The 23,782-nt window shown below is 42.9% G+C and overlaps 1 protein-coding gene across 1 annotated transcript; it reads left to right on the top strand.

Annotated features, from left to right (window-relative positions):
• Positions 1 to 19,138: 19,138 nt before the first annotated feature.
• LOC147619686 (eukaryotic translation initiation factor 4E-1-like) lies at positions 19,139 to 22,397 on the top strand. The gene is made up of 5 exons (XM_086773379.1): positions 19,139 to 19,462; positions 19,744 to 19,912; positions 21,002 to 21,127; positions 21,849 to 21,914; positions 22,008 to 22,397. The coding sequence occupies exons 1-5, from the start codon at positions 19,239 to 19,241 to the stop codon at positions 22,053 to 22,055; spliced, it is 633 nt and encodes a 210-aa protein (XP_086629505.1). The 5' UTR covers positions 19,139 to 19,238; the 3' UTR covers positions 22,056 to 22,397.
• Positions 22,398 to 23,782: the final 1,385 nt, after the last annotated feature.

Raw genomic sequence — 23,782 nt, 5'->3', positions numbered from 1 at the left:
TGGATGTGATGAGATGTGGATGAGATGTGATGTGATTTAAATGGATGTGGATGTGGATGTGATGAGATGTGATGTGATGTGCTGTAAATGGATGTGAATGTGGATGTATGGATGTGGATGTGGATGTGGATGTGGATGTGGATGTGGATGTGATAAGATGTAGATGAGATGTGATGTGGATGTGGATGTGGATGTGGATGTGGATGTGATGAGATGTAACGATATATGAAAGGATGTGATGTGATGTAAATGGATGAGAATGAGATGTGATGATATGTGATGTAAATGGATGAGAATGAGATGTGATGATATGTGAAAAGATGTGATGTGATGTAATTGGGTGAGAATGAGATGTGATGTGATAGATATGCATGTGAATGAATGTGGGATGTGAATGGATGTGATTAGATATGAATGGATGAGATTAGATATGAATGGATGAGATATGATGTGGATATATGAGATGTGGATGTGATGTGGATCTGAATGAATGTAGATGGATGTGATGTGATATGAATGGATAAGATGCAATGTGGATATGTTGTGATGTGATTTGATGAGGATAGATATGGATAGATATGATGAGATGTAATATGATTTGATTGGATGAGAATGGATGAAGGACAAAGGGAATACATATGATTGGATGTGGAATAAGTAATGTGAATTGATGTAGAAGAATGTGGAATAACGAGAAATGATGTGGAACAATGTAGAAAGATGAGAGTTCGTTAGAAACTGTATTTATGAAACCTATTTTTAAATGATTGTTTTATGTCAAGAATGCTGGGGAAGCATTTTGACCATCTTGTGAATCAGGTCGTGGTGAAGACCTAAGTGATATAGTTGCAGCAACTAACAGAGAGTCAATGGAGGACGTCTCATGTAGCAAGGTTGGTCGAGGTCTTGACCAGCCTCAGTTTGATTTAAACGGTGAGCTTCCGATATGGTGGATGAGGGACCAAGGAAGCGGCCTATGAGTGAAGCACTATAGGTGACCTGCGAAGGAGCCTAGAGGGTGTTGACCATACATTGCTCGGGCTTTGGGTTGCCGAAAGATACCCACGCGTGCGTCGGGGAAGAAAAATGGAACAAGGTGTAAGAATTGTTTTCTGAACTCAGGCATGGATCTGGTTGATTGTCCTTGTTGCTGGTCCTCCAACAGATGAGTCCACGGCTCTTTTATATGAATCTCCGTTGATCTTCAACGGAGAGTCCATCTGGATTTTCTTATGTGATCATATTATCGGGTACTATGAGCTAAGAACTATTGAAAAGACCCCTGAGTGAAAAGGTGGTGAGCGTTCTGGTTGCCAATGATGCCATAGGTACACCAATGAAGGAATGATTAGAATTTAGAATTCAAGCTGGATATTTTGGAGGATTATGATTAGTGTGGCCAACCCTAGTTTCTTGCATCCTCAGGGGTACAATCTCATCTCCTCTATCTCAGACTGCACCCATGTGTCAAGGGTGCTCAAGAATATATGCTCGATCACATACACTACTTCTCCACTACCTAATACAAAAACGTTAAAAATTTTCTAAGAAACCAATAAAATAACAATAGCAAATTCTCTACCACGTAATGCGATGAAATAACAATAATAGTATTGTGGCATGCTACTACATACATGTACAAGAGGTGTCATGCCGTGCACGGCAAGTGTTGCTGGTCAAGATCCAAGGTGGCACACATTTGCCCTTTCAACCTTATGAATGCCTTCTCAAAGTGAGTCTTCCTGTAAGATGTTAGGGCATCCATGATACCTATCCTAGAGTCCATTGTGGCTCTCTCGTGCATGCCTGCAGTGCAAGTTAGTGCGTCTCCACCCAACTTTGCATACACTTAGTCAATTGGAAGAAGGAGTGCACGTGATGATGGATCCACATCATGAAGAATGCTCTGTCTCAGCGGCCGGCGGATGGTGAAATATGGGTGTCCCTTATAGCAAACTCGCCACCTACCAATATGTCAAGGAGCCTACATTTCCTTCATTGTGAACCAATGTTATGTTTCTACCTAGGTATAAAAAATAGTTTAATGCATCGAGAGGTTAAAGATCTTACTCTCCATTTGGGATATGTGCCCGAGCGATCTCTTCTGGCTTGGGAGTAGGAATTTTCACACCAGCCCTGGTAGTAGATCACTTTCTTGAAAAACTCTTTTCCACAATTGAGGTTGGCACTTTGTGCCAGCTCATGTCCCCTCTTAGTAAATAGTGCCTCTGTCTCCTTCAAGGCATCTTTATAATTCTTGTTGAACATTTTTGCATTCAAAAGGTATTCTCTACTCCCTCGCTTAGACAAGCCACTAATCTTGGCTTGGTACATAGCATCAAACTCCGACTACAATGCATTTATGTTTAAGAAATATATTTTAAAATCAAAACATGGCTTTATTGTGGTTTGAGAACGAGGCATGCACATACCTTGAAAACCAATTGTGAGAGGAGTGCCATGGGAAGCTTCAACCACTTTGATCTGTTAGGTCCTTGTTAAAGTAATAGATTTCTTAGCCTGTTGACCTAAACATACTACCTTGCACAAGAGAGGGAGAGAACAAGAGAATGAAACCATGCAAGGGTCGATTTGAAGAATAGCATTTAGTTTAGCCAACCCTAATGAGGGTTAACTCCCCTATGTGAGGCCGCTAGGGTCTCACTCCACCACCACTTGTGTCACCCAAGTGGATATTCACAAGCTAGGTAATGAGCAAAGAAGAAAGGAGCTATGGAAAGCTCTACCTCCACTCAATGCCAATGTGCATGCAAGAGGGATCTTGATAGAAAGACAAGAGAAGGGAGAGGAGAAAAGAAGCTAGATTAACACCATTCCCTCCATGCATACACAACAATCAAGAAAGCAAGCATTCACAACACAAACATGCAACCATAAGCGAGAGAGAGAGAGAGAGACTCAATTGAGACAAATGGGATTGTCCCTTTGAGGTTTGTTAATGAAGATGCATAGCAGCCGAGGTCTTTCCTTTGAGTTCCTTGTTAGAGTTAGATGGTTGGGGCTCTGGGAACTTCTTCAAGAATAGCTGCTGATCGAGGTTTTGGCATCGAACTTCATAGGTGAGGATGGGGTTGAAGGAGTAGAGGCTTTATCGGAGTTGGTTGTTGTTGACACAGATTATAGGTCATTGTGTAGAGGGGCTTTTGTGGAAGAGGTTTGTATCCTTTTGCATTCAGCATCATAGATATCCATTAAAGTTGGTTCCTCTTCCTAGAAGTATGGTATTGTTAACTTTTTGTCATTAACCATCATGATGACTCTATCGCTAGCAAAGCACAGTGGTGCTTGGGCAGCAGCAACAACAGTCCATTTATGGCCCAATATATGTACCCCAAACATGGCATGTTCAAGTCTTGTGTAAAGTGTATTCTTTCAGGATGTGCCATGAGTGTTGGTTGACCTAACAAACCCCATAGCTTAAGGGTCATGAGATTTTGTTCTCATGCTGGATAAAGCTATGCTTGAGCTGTGGTGATTTTATTTGCAATTTCCAATCCAACCAAAATCCTAGGGATGTTTTTAGTAAGATATGTTGGAAGTTCCAGCTCCTGTAAGGTTTCTTCCTCCTGTTTAATAGCAATTGTACATTGCATGCAGGAGTGTTCAAGGTGACTATTTGCATGGAATCATCTAGTGAATAGAATGATTCACTTATCCAAGGTCCGCCAATGATGACATCATACTCAAGGGAACCTAGGGTAACATGAAATGTAAATTCCATATCGCCATTGATTGTTCAAGTAGTGTATCTAAAGTAACCTGGAACTTCAATGTTTTGTTCATTGGTTGTGTCTATTGTCATGATGTTATGACTTTCTCGAGGACTAATCAATGCGCGTTTGTGCTGAACATCATTGCCCATAGGGAAATCCAACCATACCATGATAGAATCTTCCAAAGGAACCATGGGTGTTTCGGTTATTGTTTCAGCTTCAAATCTTGTGTCTGTTTCATATTCCCATTCACTTTCATCCTCTATTTGGGTCTCAGCTTTATGGTGGTCTTGCCATTGTATTCATGTCTTTGGCCCGTGGCATTGGGGGCAGCTAAGTACACTGGGCACATTTGGTCTCCCTCCATAATATAGTGACTTAGAATTTGAGAGGGCGGGCTTGTTGGCTCAAGGGTTTTGTAGGTAGGAACTTCTAGAATTTTCTCCTCATCCCCTTCTTCGAAGATTTTCGTCGGGGTTAGCTAACGAACTGGTGTGATTCTTGGCAATGGGGATTGAGGTGGGAGATCCGGGGGTAAGGGCATTTCAGGTACCCTAAGGATTCCTCTTTGAGCCACTTCTTGGCCTGGTTGAGGTGCATTATGGAGAGGAGGTGCTAGCAAAGCCAGCGGTTGCCTTGGGTTGGCTAGCAAGGCCTTAGGTAAAGCACGAGCTTGAGCAACCCTTTGCTGATAGCAATTCATAACTTTGTGATTGCCCCATCTTTGACAATATGTGTAATAGAGGTTGGAACGGGGTTGCAAATGTGGACACTCCATGCTGGTATGGTTAGCTCGACAGATCGGGCACCATTCCCTCTTTGGATAGAGATGGGGTTGGCTGACCTGATCCCGACCTTCGACCTTGGTTGGTTCTCCAATGTTGGGTCATCTACTGCATTAATGTAGCAGCTGCTCAACTTGTTGTCCACTTGTGGACTCCTTGCTCTTTCCGTCGGATTTCATACTATTGTTCTTGAAAGAGGCTTCAGATGTACCCTCATGAAGTTCTCGAGAACATGTTCGCTTGAAATTGTCCTCAAAGTCCATAGCACTCCTACAATATTGCTCCAAGGAGGTATGAGCCATGACATATAATGAATTATGCAAGGGTACGTCATCCAGACCTTTCAGGATTCTCCCTATTAGTTTTTCATCTGAGAACTTTTCTCTGCCACTACAGTGAGAATGGAGATATCTAACTCTATTGATATAGTCTTGGATGGTTTCATCGTTCCTTTGTTTGACATTGTGCAGCTGCTCCACCGGATTCCATATGGTACCTTGGCAGTGGCCGAACAGGTAATTAGAATTATGGCCAGCAGCAGCAACAACAACAGTCCCAAAACTTACAACAACAACAACATGCAAGTAGAAGAGGCCAATTCAGAGGCAGGGGGAGTCAAAGAGGTCGTGGAAATTGGCAAAGGCAGCATAATGATACATGTAGATGCTTTTAATGTGGTAAGCCTGGACATGTGTAAGCAGATTGTTATAAGAAGCAGGCTGACATGCAAAATGGGAAATTGCAACAAAACAACTATGCATCCTCGAGTAGAAACAATGAGGATAATGAAAGGTTGTTTGTTATGCAACATGTCGTGAATGCCATGTCTAAAAATGTTGAAGCAGCACATAAAGATGATGTATGGTACGTTGATTTGGGTGCTTCGAACCCCATGACAAGTCATGGGGAGTGGTTCAAGGAGATGAAAAACCTTGAAAGACAAGGTTTTGTGGAAACAGGGGATGACACTGCTCATCAAATTGCCTATGTTGGAGATGTGCCATTGTCTATGCAGGATGGCAAAGTGAAGCACCTTGCAGATGTACTTCATGTTCCGAACATAACAAAGAGTCTGGTTTCAGCTGGCCAAATGATTGAGCAGGATTTGCAGGTTCGGTTTAACCCTAATGGTTGTTATGTTGAAGACTTTAAAGACAAGTGCAGGTTGGTTGCAAAAGGCAACATAGTGGGCAGAATGTTTACATTGAATGTAAACATGCCTAAAGTGAGTGCTACGATATTTGCAAATGGTTCAGGAATTATTGCAGACACAAACATTTGGCATAAAAGAATTGGACATGTGAATGTGCAGAGAATGAAGTCTATGCAGACTAAAGGAATTGTGACAGGGCTGCCAAAGTTTAAAGTTGAAGGTATGCAGAGAATATGTGAAGCATGCCAATTTGGAAAGGCATGTATTTCCACATAACAAAAATGTGAGTAGAAATGCACTAGATGTTGTGCATTCAGATGTATGGGGTCCTACGAAGACCATGTCTATGGGAGACTGTAGGTATTATGTGATATTTATTGATGAGACCACACAAGGAAAGTGTGGGTATACTTCATGAAGGAGAAGAGTGAGGCGTTCACCCATTTTCAAAATTTCAGAGTTATGGTTGAAAAGCAATCAGGGAAATATGTAAAGTGCCTAAGGTCAGATGGAGGGGGAGAGTACTTCTCCAATGAGTTCTCTAAATTTTTGATGAAGAAGAATGGTATTCGGAGACAGTTTACATGCAGGTACACTCCGCAGCAAAATGGAGTTGCTGAGCGAAAAAATAAGCACATTGCTAAGATTGCACGAGCATTGATGGAAGAGAAGAATATGCCACATAGCTATTGGGCTGAGGCTGTTTCTACAGCAGTTTACATCATGAACAGGACTCCAACTGCAGCCATACATGATGTAACTCCATAGGAGAGGTTGGCAGAAAACCTGATTTGTCTCATCTGAAAGTCTTTGGATGCATTGCATATGTGCATGTGCCAGATGAGCCGAGAACTAAGATGGATCCAAAAGTAGAAAAATGTGTGTTTATTGGATACTCCCTTGAGCAAAAGGGATGCAGGTGTTATAACCCTGCTACACGTGAGTTGAGGGTAAGCAGGGACTTTGATGAGATGAGCAGCTGGTATGCTGCTGAAAAAGAAGCTGTTGGGGTTGATGTGAGTGGAAATGTGGTTGCACAGAATACAAGTCAGCAATCACAGTCTTTGAGTGGACCAGGAGAGTCCTCATCTAGTGGTTCAGTTGTGATAGACCATGGAGTGGCAGGTTGCGTCATAATACCAGTCCTCCAAATGTGATTAGTACATCACGTAAAGGAAAAGAGAAAGTGGTTGAGCCCCTTAGTATGCCTGACATTTCTGCAGGGCATTCTCATGTTGATGGAGAGTCTAGTGGCTCAGAGATGAGCCTTGATGAGGAGCTTGGGATACCAGTGTTGAAATTACAGCAATGTGATGAGCTATGGTGTATCAAATACTAGAATCAACATCATTAACAAAGTGAATAATTAAGATGTAATTAGTGAGCAATTAACAAATAGCTTAATGTAGGCATGGATAATCAATAACCAGCAAATTCTCATTAGGCCAATGCCTCAATTTATAGAGTTTACATCCAAGCATCAAATCCCACTGATTTCTCCTTGATTCACTCCACCTCTCCCAGAATATCTCCACCTCTTTTGCTTGATTCTCTCCACCTCTTCACTTTTCCCAAAATATCTCCCAGAATATCTCCACACTTCCTAAATCTTCTCATGCTACCCTTTATTCTCTCCCAGTAGATTCTTCTCACCTTTTCACAGGTTCTTTCACATTTACACATCCTCTTTTACAGCCTCTTGCCAAGGGCTTGTTCCCACACACACCCTATTAACTTGTATATTTCAACAACTCCCCTCAAGTGAATACTCCTAGAACACATAGACCCTATACCAAGTTTCCCTCTTACTTGATAGTCCGCGACCAGTGTCTAGCACACCTCCCCTCAAGTTAACTTAGCACACCTGGACCCTGTAGTACCAAGTTTCTCTCTTACTTGATAGCTCGCGACCAGTGCCTCAAGTCCCTAAACTCATAGTCCTTGACACACTCTCTCTCTATGTGTCCAAGGCTTACTACAAATGCCCGCGACCTTGACTAAAGTGCTCACACATACATCTATCTACCACGTGGCCTACATCATCGGTGGCTCAGAGGTGGTTTCTGACTGCGTTGGAACCTTGAGGAATACAAAGTCACCTTCTGCAAAGGTCACCTTTCTTCGTCCTTTATCCGCATAAGTTTTAGCGCGATCCTGAGCGCTACGAATGCTCTCTCGTGCGGCTCTGAGCATATCATTCATATCTTCAAGGAAATCCTTGACAGATTGAATCTTCAAGGAAATCCTTGACAGATTGAATCTTCTCCTTTTCTAGGCCTACAGCCATCGGAGATCTCGGCTAGAATCCATACATTAACATGAATGGTGTAAATCCAGTCGCTGAGTGTTTGGAGCTGTTATAGGCAAACTCCAATAAGGGCAAGTACTCTTCCCAATTAGATTGCTTCTTATCAACATAAGAACGCAACATATCCTCTAGAATTTGGTTAACTCTTTCAGTTTGACCATCAGACTCTGGATGATCTGTTGTACTCATACTCAGAGTAGTATCCAGCTTTTTGAAGACTTCCCTCCAAAAATGACTGTTAAACTTTCTATCTCTATCCGACACTATATCTGCGGGCAGGCCATATAGCTTGTAGAGATGTTCAATAAAGAGTTTTGCCAACTCTGGCGTTTTAACAATTTTCTTCGTGGCGATAAACTTTGCCATTTTAGTTAACCTGTCCACTACCACCCACACCGAGTCCTTCCCTCGACTCGTCTTGGGTAAACCGGTAATGAAATCCATGGAAATGCTTTCCCATTTCCCTTGAGGAATCTCCAGCGGATGGAGTAGTCCTCCAACCTTAAGACGTTCATGTTTATTGACCTGGCACTTACTGCATTTCAGCACATAAGTCTGGACGTTCTCAAACAAACTAGGCCAATAAAACTGTCTTTTTACTAGTGCATAGGTCTTCTGAATCCCAGGATGACCCGCACTTGGACTATCAAAACTATACCCCGAAGGCTTGGCTAGCCTCTCCGGACTAACTCTCGCCTCGCTACCCACCGCATCTACGGCCAGTCTCTCCGGACTAGCATTACGTGCCGGCGAGGAAGGTGGGCGCGGCTGTGACAAAGTGCGTACGCGTATGGCACGCCAGACCTCTGTAAAGACAGGATCATGCTCACACAAGCCATGATTTGGTATTTCAACCAAAACCTTAAGGCAAATTTCATGCCTTGATTTTGCATCATGTCATTAGCACAGAAGCTAATGTACTGGAGAGCACTCTAGTAGCGCAATTTCTTAGACCATGCTACTAGATATTTGTAGACTACGCTACCATGTTGCATCACCAACTTGTTAAAACTTCTCCTTGGAAAGCTCTACGACCATAGGAGAAATAAACTAGAGCCAATCTAATCATGCATCACAAGGATTAGTTCCAAAGCTGAGAGATACTTCTCTCTTAGAGTAACATCTTTGCACAAGCATATGCTCTAGAATTTTGTTGAGTTTCTAACTACCATCAATCTACGGATGGTTAAACTCCACTCTAACTCAGAGTAAATGTAAGTTTTGAAAATTTCCCTTCAAATATAACAATCAAACTTCCTATCTCTTATGCCATACTATATATGCGGGCAGACCATATAGTATGTGGAGATGTTTGATAAAGATTCTTGCACCACTACGGGTGTCTGGAGTTACATCCAATCACTTACAACTTTTGTTGCTATTACCAGACACATCCCTTCAAGGATTGTTTGGACTCACACAACTATTCGAGTTTATGTGATATTTGAGGATATCCCTCCTTTCCCTCAAGAAAGGTTTTTGTCCTCAAAAACTCTACTCTCAAGCGGACTACGCGCTAGTGTCATAGGTCCAAGAATAAATCTAGACCATGTTTAATGTCATATGTTATATTCTTGAGTCCTTCCAAGAAACTTTTAAACATCTTGCAACGAAGATGTGGTATAGTGTCTACGCACATATGGTGGTACTATTGATAAAATGCTTTGCAACAGATCAGTGGTTTCACACTTGTAACAAAGTGCTTCATTGTTGCATATTATTACCCTTCATAAGCGGTTACACACTTATGAATTATTTGGGTGGGTTGTACCATCTATCAAGAAAAATTTTAAACTACTAATAACCACATTATCAATCCACAGATAATGACTGAGCTTGCTGCGAAGCCATAGGTTGCTCGTTAATTGATGGTAATTACACAAGCCCAATGTCTCATTACATCATACATTCAATATAAATGCAAACATCACAGTACTTCGTGATGATGAACTTAGAAATTTCATCCTATCCCTGTTTGGTGTTGGTATGAAGTATAACTATGAGAACATTATTTGCTGCCTCCTCATCATTATAGCGGCAAAGCTACCTACCCATCACAGGTGGCAATCTCTACCAAGCTATAACCGATGACAAGCAAATAAACGAGTACTCTTGTAAGAACTTCATAACCATATCTCACACCAAACTCATAATCACTACGGATTAAATGCCAGGTCTTGCAAAATTGAATGTTGTCTGATAGGTAGAGGGGATCATCAAACTACGGATGACCTTGACAACTCACTAGGACTAGTGATGTGTAACTTTTAAGTTACTCCACTCTCCTTGCTTATTCCATACCATCGAACAAATCGGTCCCTCGATTTGAGCAACGTCAACATATTTATGAGTACCTCGATACTCATGGATTGTGGTTCGGTAATTTAAAATGTTGATCTAGAGTATCTTTCACTCGAGGATCTTAATTTTATTAGCAGCTATGTATTAGTAGTGAGTAACTACGTACCCACTATCATCACACTATCATCACACTAGTAGCTCCATACTGAGTAACTACGTACCCACTATCATCACACTAGTAGCTCCATACTGAGTAACTACGTACCCACTATCATCACACTAGTAGCTCCATACTAGTCTGTGAGTAACTCCGTACCCAATGGCGTACCTCCCCCGAGTGGGAGTACCATATACAACCATCTATAACAAGATGCTTAAGTCACTTGCTGCTGAGAAGTGACTACACAAATTGACCCCTCCATTGCACATTGCAGTACAATCTCTGGTATTACAACACGAATTTTTTGACGTTCTTATCATAGAGGTCAACTTAAAAACTAGTGCATAGGTCTTGTGGAGTCTCGGCTGACCTAACCACACCACTGGTGACTTCCTACAAAAAATGTGGCGCCGAAGTCACCACCTATGTACTTTAACTCCGTAAAGTACATGGTCTTCATCTATCATCTATGGAAAGTTGTAAAACATTCCTGCGATGGATTTTTATCACCCTAATTATTGTGCACTATTTTAGTGTGAAGAGCTATTTTCCTGGGTACCATGGTTCACCCCAAGCTCATCTGTTGCTAAATTCTCCGATTTAACAAAAGATATGTCTGCCTCCGAACACTCCAGTTCAGCCCCAGACTTTGAGTTTACTTCTTAACACTCCGGTTAAGTCAAAACTCACCAGATACAGTAGGATTTACCGCTAAGCTCTCCGGCTTAGCCTCCTATCCTAACTTAGCCCGATTTTATGTACACTACATATGTCGGATCCGATACTAACAACAACCAGGCTCATCTGGAGTGAGATACTACTCACTATTGCCATGTAAAACCTTATTAAATCCTAGAAATGCTCCACTCATTTCCCAGGGGTCATACGACTCATAGGGTTTACACGCACATGAACTTTGTAAGCAAAATAGCCTGTCATGCAATATTACAATTGCTTATGTAGGAAAGTAATATATTTCCCAAATTTATATGGTAGCAACTAAAATGTGCTCACAATCGCACACTTATGTTGAACATAGGCAAGACTACACTTGCAAAATGCTATAGGGCGTCCCCCATGCATGAAATTGTCCAACCAAACTAGTCTTACTGCTAACCTTTAGATTTAGATCACTTCGGAACTAAATCACTCTGTTAGCACTAGCACACCATCATGGTCTTGCTACCTAGAGCTTCTCCGAACTCGTAACTGGGTTTTATCCCATCTTATGGCTATATTTGGTAATTTTCAAAGTTCAAATTTTATCTTGCACACTTTATCACTACAGACAAGTGTACATACAGACCTGCCAAAGAGTCAAGTTACATGCACAAGCCTTGGCGTCCCATTCCACCAAGACTACAATTGATTCCGTGAGAATTTGATGTCCTATACCATCAAATTACCACTCAACCAACTGATGTGACATATAAAAAGGCTCTTTCCCCCCTCGAAAGATCACCACAAACTCTCGAGCAGTGGGATGTCAACGCATGGCAATAAAAAGAAGAGAAAACCATGCTTGTAAGTTTAAGAACAGTTCTCTTCGATCAAATTGTATAAGGGTATTGAGCATTACATCTCAAGACTATACCTCTTCAGATTTACCATTGATTTTACAAATCAATCCTAAATCTGCTATTATTATCTAGGCGTATGCTAATCTTTTAGATTAGTACTCCTAGATAAACCAAATTGAGTACTGCTAGCAGCACTGCTAGCCACACCTCAGGGATTACTTTTACCAGGTAATCACGTGACTAAATCAAACTAGTCACTAATCTCTAGGCCCAAGTAGTGACACTATTTTGTTACTACCAACAAGGGCCAGCTTGCCTTTATGGGCCAAAGCTCTCTTGTTGCTACAAACAGTAAGCAACTTGTTTGGACACAAGGCGGCATAACCACATCAAGACTACGCTTGTACATGGTTCTCATTTGCCAAAGTGTATCACGATCTTCTAGCAACTGTTAAAAGATTGTGAAGGGTTATGAGCACTACGGCTCAATTAGGCTTACCTTGATTTCTCGTGATAAGCACTTCGTCTAATTTGGGCACAACTGACGCCATTGCCGGTCCTCTTAGCCTAAGTAAAACACACCGCAATTTTAGATTACACTATAGCCAAACTACGTGACTTTGATGGTCAATACTAAGTCTATGCTCAGCTTAAATTTAGTCTTTTGAACCAAATGTGTGATCACCACATGTGCTACCCTCGAGGTGCTACGGCCATAGACGTGTTCACTAGGCACAACGGCCATAGAACGGCTCTCTCTCGAAGGACTCGGCACTACGGCCGTGGGATTTGTCTCTCGCTTAGCACGCGACGCTACGGCCGTGTGCGGTGGGTCTCTTTCGTGGAAAATAGGCACTACGGCCACACGGCGCGACGGCCGTGTTGGGTTTGTTTCGTGGGGTGTGCCATTGTTTTGTGTTTTTTTTTAAAAATAAAATAAAATAAAATAACGGGCCGCCCGCCCGTGGGGAGTGTCCACACGATTCTGGCTGGCCGCCCGTGGGGAGTGTCCACACGATTCTGGCTGGCCGCCCGTGGGGAGTGTCCACACGATTCTGGCTGGCCGCCCGTTGCCAGCTGTGCGCTGGGCAGGCCCATGTGTGATGGCATCAAGGGCTGGCCGCCTGTTATTTTCATTATTCATAAAAATGAATAATTAAAAATATATTAAAAAAATAAATGGTTTTTTAACCCTTTTTTTCTTTTTTTTTCTTTTTTCTTTCTGCTGTCGCGCTGGTGGTCGTTGATGGTCGCTTGGCCGCCGGTTGGGCTGGCCGCCTGCCTGGCCGCCCGCTGGGCGCCTAAGGCTGGCCTGGCCGGCTGGCCGGCCGCCTGAGCTGGCCGCTGGGCTGGCCTGGCTGCAGCGCCGGGTAAGGCTTGGCCATTTGGGCTGGTTGACGAGGTGGCGAAGGCAAACCGGAGGCCAGGCGCAGGCTTGCGCATCTACCTGCAGACTTTCCAGACCTCCAATTCAAGGTTCCCTTCTCTGCTCGACGAGCCACAGTCTTGACGGTGCAGAAGGAGTCTGCTGCGCCTGGTTGGCCTGGCCGCCCACTGGGCTGGCCGGCCCAGGCTTCTCTTCGCCCCCCCTTCAAACGAGGCAGCAAGTCGCCATAGGCTCACCGTGGGTGTATTTGCTTCACACACAGCAGGCTCCGTGGGTTCTACGCCCCCACCAGTCGCTACCTGGGTTCTACGCCCCCACCCACTCAACGTGGTCACTGGTGGGCTGCTCTTCGCTGACAATGGGACTGGTTTCGCCCCCCACCCCCACACACGGTGTGGTCTGCGCCCCCCCCACCTCTACACAGTCGAGAGAATGGCGACTTCCTTTTGTAACAAATTCAACGCAGAAAGGAAAAAAAACGAGATTCACTTACCTCCAATTCGCTTGCTGTGTGTGATGGGGAGAGAGAGAGAGAGAGAGTTCTTCCCTTGCATTCTTCCATGGCCGCCTCCCTCCACACCCTCCATTCGAGATAAGGATAAGGAGACGAATGGTCGAAAACCATCGAGTGGGCTCCAGTCCCCCGGTCACGCACGGGCTCTGACAATCCCATCGAACCACGCTCTGATACCAGTGTTACATTCCCGTAACGCCGCTACGGGCATTACCACAAGAGGGGACGGCCTCTGGCTCACCACCCAGCCATAGAGGAAGAATGAGGATTGCCCCTCATCCCCCAGGCTATATAGTGTGTGGCCTGCCGTCCACACTAGCCTGGCCGCCCAGGCATTACCACAAGAGGGGACGGCCTCTGGCTCACCACCCAGCCATAGAGGAAGAATGAGGATTGCCCCTCATCCCCCAGGCTATATAGTGTGTGGCCTGCTGTCCACACTAGCCTGGTCGCCCATGACTCCGCATGGGCGTCCTCTCCCTCTGAACCCCGGACATGGCCATCCGGTCTGCCGTCGGTCACAGGCGTTACAGCCTACGTGACATACTTGGTTGTGCTATTGAATGCTCTTTATGCCCACTTAATGCAATTATTCTATTTTTAATGCAAACTGTCACATTTAAGGTTGGAGATCTTCCCAGATTTGGCTAGTGAGAATGGAACGGGCATGGCACAAGTGACACAACCGTGGCCTGTATAAAAGGAATGGCGATTCACTTCTCATAATTGCTTGCAGAATGTGATTTCCACTAGTTTTTTCCTCATATTCTTGCTATTTTAGGTATCTTCCCAGCACTAAATTTTTGGGTTTTTTATTTAATAGAGAGTTAGAGCTAGTCTCAAGCTATCTATTGATGCCTACAATGCTTAATGAAACCAAACTAATTAAGATTAATTTGTTAATTAAGCTAAGGTGCAAACTTGATGAAAAAAGAAAAAAATTTCAGAGATTTGCATGAATGTCAGGCAAGGTTTGAGCACTTACTTGCTTCTCCCACGCTCTCGGTGAAGATCTCAATGCTCCAATCCTCGATTGACGTCCATTGCTCCATGGAATTACCATCAATAAACAAAAACAAGTTTAAAATCAAGCAACCAACCGGTGGATTTGCACTCCTCCAATTAGGCCAAATAAGGACTCTATCAAATGAACAAGGTGGAGGACCCTAAGCTAAATGCATTCCTCAGCAGCGACGCCAAAGATGTTAAACCTAACATACTACCTTGCACACAAGAGAGAGGCCTCAACCCGCAGTATAGTATACTCCAAGAATATGAAGGGATCCTATGAGTTCCCAAAGAACGGGGGTAGTATACTTCCCTAGTTCAAGAGAACTAGTGATGGAGGAAAGAATGAGAGAAGCACAACCCCAACTTAGAAGGCCTAAACAAAAGAAGACCAGCTTAGATCTCCATAGGGAGTTGGTCGAGAGGCGTGCTTTTTGTGAAGTACTTTCTACACAGTCATGGTGCTAGTTAATCACTTACCTCTACTGAACTAGTGTCACCATCCAAAGTGTCTATACTATCCTATGCTAGCGAGACAGGGCATGCCTCAATGCCAATAACAACATTCCAAAGCCCCTTGGTTACCATTACATGATGCATCATATAGGACCACAATGGGTAGTTGGTCCCGTTGAGCTTATCCTAGAGAAAAGCATCCCAAATACATCACTACCTGCCATTTCAACCTACAAATAATGAATCTCTCACATAAAATACAAATTTCCCAACTACCTATGGTATTGAATGCAACCAAGATGGCTGTGCCAGTAGATCATTAATGATGAAGAAAACCTACAAAGTGTATGAAAAATAGGTAGAATGAAAAAATATTACTAGTAGGAATGCAAAATTCGATGATAATGATGACAATGTTGTTGAAGCTATTAGTGATGAGCTTGAAAATGCGATGTCAAGTGGAGTGTAGAAATATTACTAGTAGGAATACAAAAATCAATGATAATGATACAATATTGTTAAAGCCATTAATGATAAGCTGGAAGATGCGATGTCAAGTGGAATGTAGAAATATTACTAGTAGGAATACAAAAATCAATGATAATGATACAATATTGTTGAAGCTGTTAATGATAAGCTGGAAGATGCGATGTCAAAGATGATGATGGCCATGTCTACATACCAAATGTTGTTGTAGTGTAGAAAACTAAAATCCAACAAAGACAATTCGAACTAACACGCCCTTGGAATGTCTGCGAAAACCTTACTACATGTGAAGAAACCCCAAACCACGTCCCAAACGCCTCAAAACATGCAAAAACTAAGTTAATGTAGTTAATAGAACACTACAGGATATACCTTAGCTCAATTTGAGACAATCAAAAGAGCAGCTCAAGAAGAAGATGGCAAGGGGGTGAGAGCCAAGAGAACTTGCTCTGATATACCAATTGTTGGAGTGGAGACAAAGGTAGCAATACACACACAAATGCAGTAAGCAAGGAGAGATAGAAAGTAGAACAACACTCAAAGTACATTGATGAGAATGAGTGAAGTACAATTGAGGTGACATGATAAGGTGTGTACACACTCATAAGAGTATGTACACATGCTTGAGGGGAAAAACCTCATAAGGAGTGGAAAACCTCAAAGTAGGTTTATGAGAATGAGTGAAGTACAATTAAAGTGACATGATAAGGTGTGTACACACTCAACATACTCGGGGATTAAGGAGGGAAAACGTTTCCTGGCTCATTACTAGACTACATCCACACATCACTACCATATAAATGGCTACATTAGCTTGGTCATAAGACACCCTTTGGGTTAACCCTTCTATCATTATATTTTCAGCCTCAAACCTAGCCTATCACATATCTTCATGCATACTCAATATGTTGTCCAAATAGCTTACACATTTTTGGGCCTTGGGATTTCTTCGAATGACCCCATCTTGATATTTTAAAAGACTAATAAAGTCTCTCACTTGCTTATCCTTTAGGAATCTAAAGAAGAATTCAAAGGGGTAGTGTAAAGCAAAAAAAAACTAGTTTTCTGGACCCTCTAAGCATCATTAGAAACCCAGATCTACATTTACCTTTTGTATTCCTCTAACCTGAGCCAGTCTTCCACTCTCTCCTGTCTTTTCTTCATTAACAAGTCCCATCTCCTTCTCTCTTCATGCTGCTTTTCCCTTCTCTCCTCATCCCCTTTTTTTCCCAACATGTCTTATCACATATTACACATAAAAGGAAAAAGTAAACCATCTTTTATGCCACCATCCTCTCCTTTATGGCTCTATCAACAAACATTTGGGGAATGCCTTCCTGTCCCAGCTAATCTCATTTAAGAGGGAAATGATCAGAAAGCACAAAGAAAGTATCCACCCAAACTTTGAGAGTGTAAGGAATGTTGGAAGCATGGTCCAAATACACCCTATCATATTTGGGGAATGCCTCTCTGTCCCAGCTAATGTCTTCCCAATCTCATATGAGAGGGAAATGATTAGAAAGCACAGAGAAAGTTCCCATCCAAACTTTGAGAGTGTAAGGAATATTGAGGCCTGATCACTCATCACCAAAGTACACTTTATCAAGTCTAGCTAAGATCTCCTTACACTGAAGGCTAAAATAAGTATGACCTCTCTCGTCTCTCTAGCCCCCAAGTTCCCAACCCATCAAGAAGGCCTCTCCTATTAGTTAACTCCTCTCAGGATTGTTTTTTTTCCAAAACTAGTGTCATAGAAGGCCCTCCTATTAACTCACTCCTCCCAGGATTTTTTTTTTCCAAAATTAGTGTCATAGAAGATCCTCCCCCCTTTTTCATCCCTCTTGTGCTCAACCATATTCAAGTCCCCCATTTAAATCTAAGCATGTATTCCTCCAAGTTCGGCTAGCCAATCTTATAATATGTCAACCATACACATTGTTATCTCCCCTAAAATTTGTACCTCCACAACTAGAGCTCTATTGGGATGATTTGACACAATAGAGGGATGAAGTCTCCTATGAATGACACTCATCACCCCACTATATCCTTTCTCCAACCCCCCATAAAACACCAAGCATTTTTTAAGGCCATCTTCCTTTTATCATTATACCCATGGAGGTTATGCTCTTGCACAGCCCAAATATATAAGCCCTTATTCTTCACTTGCTCCTAGAAGGACGTCTGCTTCCCCTTATCTCTAATCCCTTTCACATTCCAATTGGATCGAGAGGCAATGTTGGGAACCATCTCCTCATCATCCTCGCCTCCCTTAGAGGCTTCACTTTCTGTCCCATAATTCTTCCTCCAAAAGCTTCAAGCTCTTTTTTATTCATGAAGTTATTACCCTCTTTCCTTAAAGGAACATAAGGGTTAAGCATTTCCACTTTATCCCTTGAGGAAGCAAGATGGGGCCCACTTCCTCTCCCCTCTTTCCTTTTCCATTTCTACACCCATCCTCTCCAATACCACTCAACATTTTTTGAATCCTCCTTTGGACTTATTATTCATCTAGTTCTCTTTCCTTACTTTTTTCACCTCCACCATCTTGCCTTCCCCTTTCACTTTTTCCCCTTCATCTTTCTCCTCACTTTTCCCCTTCATCTTTCCCCTCACTTTTCTCCTTCATCAAACCCTTCATTTTTATTGACTCTACATTATTTGGCCATATGACCAAACCTTCCGTATACAAAGCATGCCCTAGGAAAGGTGCTTATTTAACTTAAGACCAATTTCCATAATACCCATTCCTCCTAAATCCACTTCGACCACCTTAGGAGTATCCTAGATGATGTAAACTTTATTAGAGGTAAAGAAAGTTTGGTTGGAACTTAGGGCCTACCTAACTTCAATTATCACCTATAGCAAGCCATAACCAAGGGGGTAACCTTACCATCTCTACCCACAGAGGGAATTCATGCAAAAGGCTTTTATCAACATCAAACAATGAGTCAAATGCATAAAGTTATGGCCCATGAAGAGAGGAGACTTGACAAGGATCTCATACACACACCCTAGATGATTGAACAGAACACCAAATAGAAGATATTGATTACTAACTTAGCCTTAAATATCTCCTTTTCAAGCTACAGATGAATCTTTGCTTTGATGGGCACTCTTCCAGTACTCATCCGAATCACACTGCATATAGCAAAAAAGGATAATTACTGATTAACCAGACCAAGAGGAACATAGGCATGTGCTGATGGATGTTGAATCTTCCACTCTTGGGAGCCCTTAGATTGAATCCCAAGGTGGAGGGGGAAAAATTGTAGACCGACTTTAGAAAATCATCAATATTTAAGAATTGAAGATTCTAATCTCTCTCTCTCGCTCAAAGTCCCAAGTCCAACCGTTCCTAGTGTTGCATTCTACCGACGTTAATACCCCCCTTTCTCTCTCTCTCTCCTCTCTGTTTTTTTTCTAGCCATGGCAGAAGTTGCTGTTAACGCTACACCAGGAGAAAATTTCGGAAACATTGCGGAGGCCGCGCCCCATGAGGATGCCTCTCAACTTGCAGAGCCTCCGAAGAAGCATCCCCTGGAGCACGCCTGGACCATCTGGTTCGACAACACCGGCAAGACCAAACAGACCAGCTGGGGCAGCGCTCTCCGCCCGGTCTACACCTTCTCCACCGTCGAAGACTTTTGGTGGTAAGCCGATATCCCCTTGATCTATCGCTTCTTATGGTTAATCGCCTTGATTAGGGCTGGATCAACAACACCCTGCCGTAAAGTGTTTCTTCATCCGTTGAAATTAGGGTTTTCTTGCTGCTTTTGCGAGTTAGCCGTATTGTCCGTGTAGTCAATTTTCTGTGAACTATTCTTCATTAATATACACATTAGGACTTCTGCATCCATTCTACATCGGCAATGAGAAATCTAGGGTTTTTCCATCATAGAAACTGATGCTTATGTGTCGTTCTTTCTTGCAGTCTGTATAACAATGTCATTCAGCCCAGCCGTTTGATCCAGGGAACCGATTTTCACTGTTTCAAGGAGGGAATCTCTCCACAATGGGAGGATCCAAAGTGTGCTAATGGTGGAAAGTGGACAATCGTGTGCAATCGAGGGAAGCTCATCGATATTTATTGGCTTGACACGGTATATGCCTCCTGTTCTATGCCAACTTTCTGGGCTTGCAGATGCCAAATTTGCAGTTCTAACTAGCAGAGGATGAAAAATTTGTGTAAACATTACCGAATGCACAAATGCTGTTCAGAGAATACATAATTGGCTGCAAATATTATGCAGGTTGAAAAGTATAGGGAACTTGACGAATATTGGATGCTAATCTTTCAAGCCAGCGGCTTGCAATGGTGCATCTAAGTCTTAAAAAGCTGGTATGCTAAATGAAGTGAAAAAGAGGGAAATGAAACTTTAATCCAAGTTTGGCTGGTGGGTGTGCAAAATAATCTCTCTCCTGGATGGCACCTGTGGACACCCACCCCGTCAGTCCAGATGAGCAAAATGAATCTATAAGTTTCTGAACATGGGAGGTCTCTATTGTGGGCAGCCTGCTCTACATTGGTCTGCCACAGTCTACTTGTTTATTTATCGGCAAAGAGTGCTACTGTTGGAAAAGAGCTTTTTTAAAGGCAAAAAAGCACAACAGCAAGAGCAAAGAATGCTGCATAGTTCTTAACTGCTCTACATCGGTCTGCCACGGTCTACTTGTTTATTTATCGGCAAAGAGTGCAACTGTTGGAAAAGAGTTTTTTTAAAGGACAAAAAAGCACAACAGCAAGGGCAAAGTATGCTGCATAGTTCTTAAATCTTAGGTCCCAACGTTTCTCTCATGCTTTTGCCAAGGAGGAGCTATGTTTGCATCAGAACTTGTCAACCAAACCCATTTCCAATGCCTTTGACAACAATGCTGTAAATTGTTGTTGGAACGTTGGGAAAAGCCATGTCAGTTGAAATGGTACATCGCTTTAAGAAATGTCTTAGAATGCTTTAAGAAAGCTTGGCTGCCACATAATGGCAAATTGAGTTCGAGTGTATTAGACTTGTACATGCTGGGTAACGAGATGCTATTTCTTAATGTACACAAACGTTAGGATGCTAGCAGAAATCAGGATTGCTCATATGTTTAGACTGTATATCTGTTTTTTATTGGTCAACATGTGGACCCTTTTTTATTGGGTTTCTATATGGAGTTAAGATGGTTAATCTGCATTTTATGATTGGCAGCTGTTGGCCTTGATTGGGGAGCAATTCGATGAAGGGGATGAAATTTGTGGCGTTGTTGTGAGTGTGAGACCCAGGCAAGACAAGATTTCTCTGTGGACCAAGACAGCATCCAATGAGGCTGCGCAGGTATTTTTAATCTCTTTGTTCAGGTGATGTATGCATATTGTTGTGAAACGGGGGGTAATTACCGGCTGGTGGAAGTATCTATATACTTTGGAGACAAACATGCATTGTTGTGCCTCCTGTCAACTTCCCCTTCTTCCCTCAAATCACTGCATTGCTCTTCTTGATCTCCCTCCTCCTCCTGTTCAGTTCTTGACCCTGCGTACAGCCTCTTGCCCTTTCCCACATGGAGCTAAGAAGCACCCGATGTGCTTGGTGTGGGGAGGCCTCTTTTTGGGCTCCCATGCAATTTGCCTGACCCTCTTGGGTAAGCTTTTTTGTAAGGCAGTTTGAGCACAGTGGCAGAACAGAGCTGTTTGCGTTCAGTAAGGCAAGTGTTTTAGATCTGTTGACTTTTTGCAGCACTTAGCTTCTTTCCGGAGTCCCCGTCTGAGACATTAACTATATTATGCAAACACAAGGATTGTGCAGATTAGAGGCCATCTTTATTCGTAGATTGATGACTAGTATTATGTACTTAGGAAGAAAATTTTGAAATATTGATTATTTATGTTATTAGTAGTTTCATGTACCCTCGTCAAATTGTGTCTTTCTACCTTCCTTCAATGGTAAGTCTTGCAGTCTTATGTTCTTTAGAATCAATATTCCAACCACGATATGGTGATGTATGCTACTGCTATGTTGTTTCAACAATTGTTGATGCTAATGCTATGTTCCTCTCCAGATGAGCGTTGGCAGGCAATGGAAAGAACTTCTAGAGTGCAATGAGAGTATTGGCTTCGTTGCTCATGTAAGTTGATAATGCTGTCAGCCCTGTCTTTCTGTTTTATGTTCTTTTGAAGGGTGTTTTCGAAGCTCTTACTGAGTGTGTTTGATGTTGCAGGACGACGCAAAGAAATCAGGAAAAGTTAATAGCAGATATTTGGCATAGGAATTGCAATGTTCGGGCTTTGTCCTTTTTTGAGCTGTTTTGAAGGACCAATATATCATAGTTTTAGAAAATACTGCTCCACTCTCTTTCATTATTGAAGATGTAAATGGTAATGCTCAAGTTTGTTTTGCTGAGTTGAGACACGGCATAGGTTTCCTTTAAAAAACATTTTCATTCTGAACAAAGCTTTTTAACTGCTTTTTCTCTTCATTGCAATGGAAGCATCTTGTGAACATATTTGCTTGCTTCTCATTGCTGGATGTAGAGAATGCTCCTCTTGCCGGATGTCCTCTATGTAACATTTCTGAGCAGGCATTTTTATGTCAGTTGTCTTGTTTCTTATACTTCAGAACATGAATTGGTGGTGCAATGTGTGCATGCTCTTCCTCTTTATTGTCACAGCTTTTTGAGCAAGTTTGTGCCTTGATGTTCTGCAAGTTTCCCTTGCAATACCCACAGCATCTGCAATAGTGACACTTGCAAATTAAGCAACTTAACCAATAGCAAGCCCTATCTTTAACGTTATGGAAAAGTATAGGGAAAGACAAGCAGACGTGGTCGACGCTGATGATAAGCATTTTTTAGGTTTTACTTCTGTAGGGGGGTATGGGTGTACTACCGTCAAATACCAAAGTGCTCTGATTGATCCGCGGAAGCGCCAACACGGTCTTCAACGAGTGCCGGAAGCGCTGCTGGGCCACTCACTTTGATTTGATCCATACTTGGGCCGCATGTCCTGCTTGGTGAGCTTGGTGGGTTGGCGCATCCTGGCATGTAATGGGCACCTTGGGGTACACCTTGGCCGGGTGGGCCCCACTTTGCCAACCTGCTCGGTTTGCCTCCAACTTGGCCCATGTGCCAAAGAGGGGTCACAGTATGGAGCCCAACCCAAGTGGTTAGCCCAACAGCAAGACACCTCCTCTTAACCATTTCTTGGTTCTTGTAACAGTTAGGAGTCAGTTATGGGCTCCATCTTCCTCTTTCCTCTTCTTGTTGTATGTTGCACCCATGGGATAGGAAGGGATATACATTCTTGGACTTGTGTTACACTGAGGAGTGTGTACTATGTACTGTGCAGAGTAGGCTATGAGCCAGAGTAAGTGTGTCGTGCACACCAAGTGGCAAGGGGCAGAATAGCTCAGTGTAGCCCTTGGTGCAGTGATAATATAGTCTCTTGTTCTTGGTTCACACCTCTTGCAGGGTATACATCCCATGAGAGGATCCACTATCTCTATATGCTTGTGAGGGAGGTGCAAGAGTGAGTGAGCTAAGTGAGTCTGGCAAACCGTGTGGTATATGCACTGCGCACCCGTTACCTATAGTATATGCATGATGCACCTGTTACCCACAGTACATAAAATTTGGCCATCACGATGGGATTCGCGACGTGAAGCAAGAGCTTTCGAAGCAGTAAAGGTAAAGTGGAAGAGTGAGAGTGGTGGATGTGCACCCGTGCAGCAAGGAGTACCTCCCCACCCATCCAACCCCTCACCCATAGCAAGAGGAGGAGGAGGACTTCAAGCCTACCTCCACGTTCTTTTCTAGGAGGAGTCATGGCTAGTAACATTGACAGTTAATGCCAACTCAAGTTCAAGCCCAAGCCCTGGCAGCGGCAAAATGTACAGCAACCACATTAAGGTGGCCAACAACCACCAGGTCAGCAAGCAAACCAACCAGTGAGGTTCCCAACCTTTAAGGGTACTTCTTTGGAAGATGCAGATGATCAC

This window comes from Cibotium barometz, chromosome 33, assembly GCF_041138505.1.
Source record: "Cibotium barometz isolate CiBa-2024 chromosome 33, ASM4113850v1, whole genome shotgun sequence".
NCBI lineage: Eukaryota > Viridiplantae > Streptophyta > Polypodiopsida > Cyatheales > Cibotiaceae > Cibotium > Cibotium barometz.
This window is presented reverse-complemented; position numbering and strand designations above follow the sequence as displayed.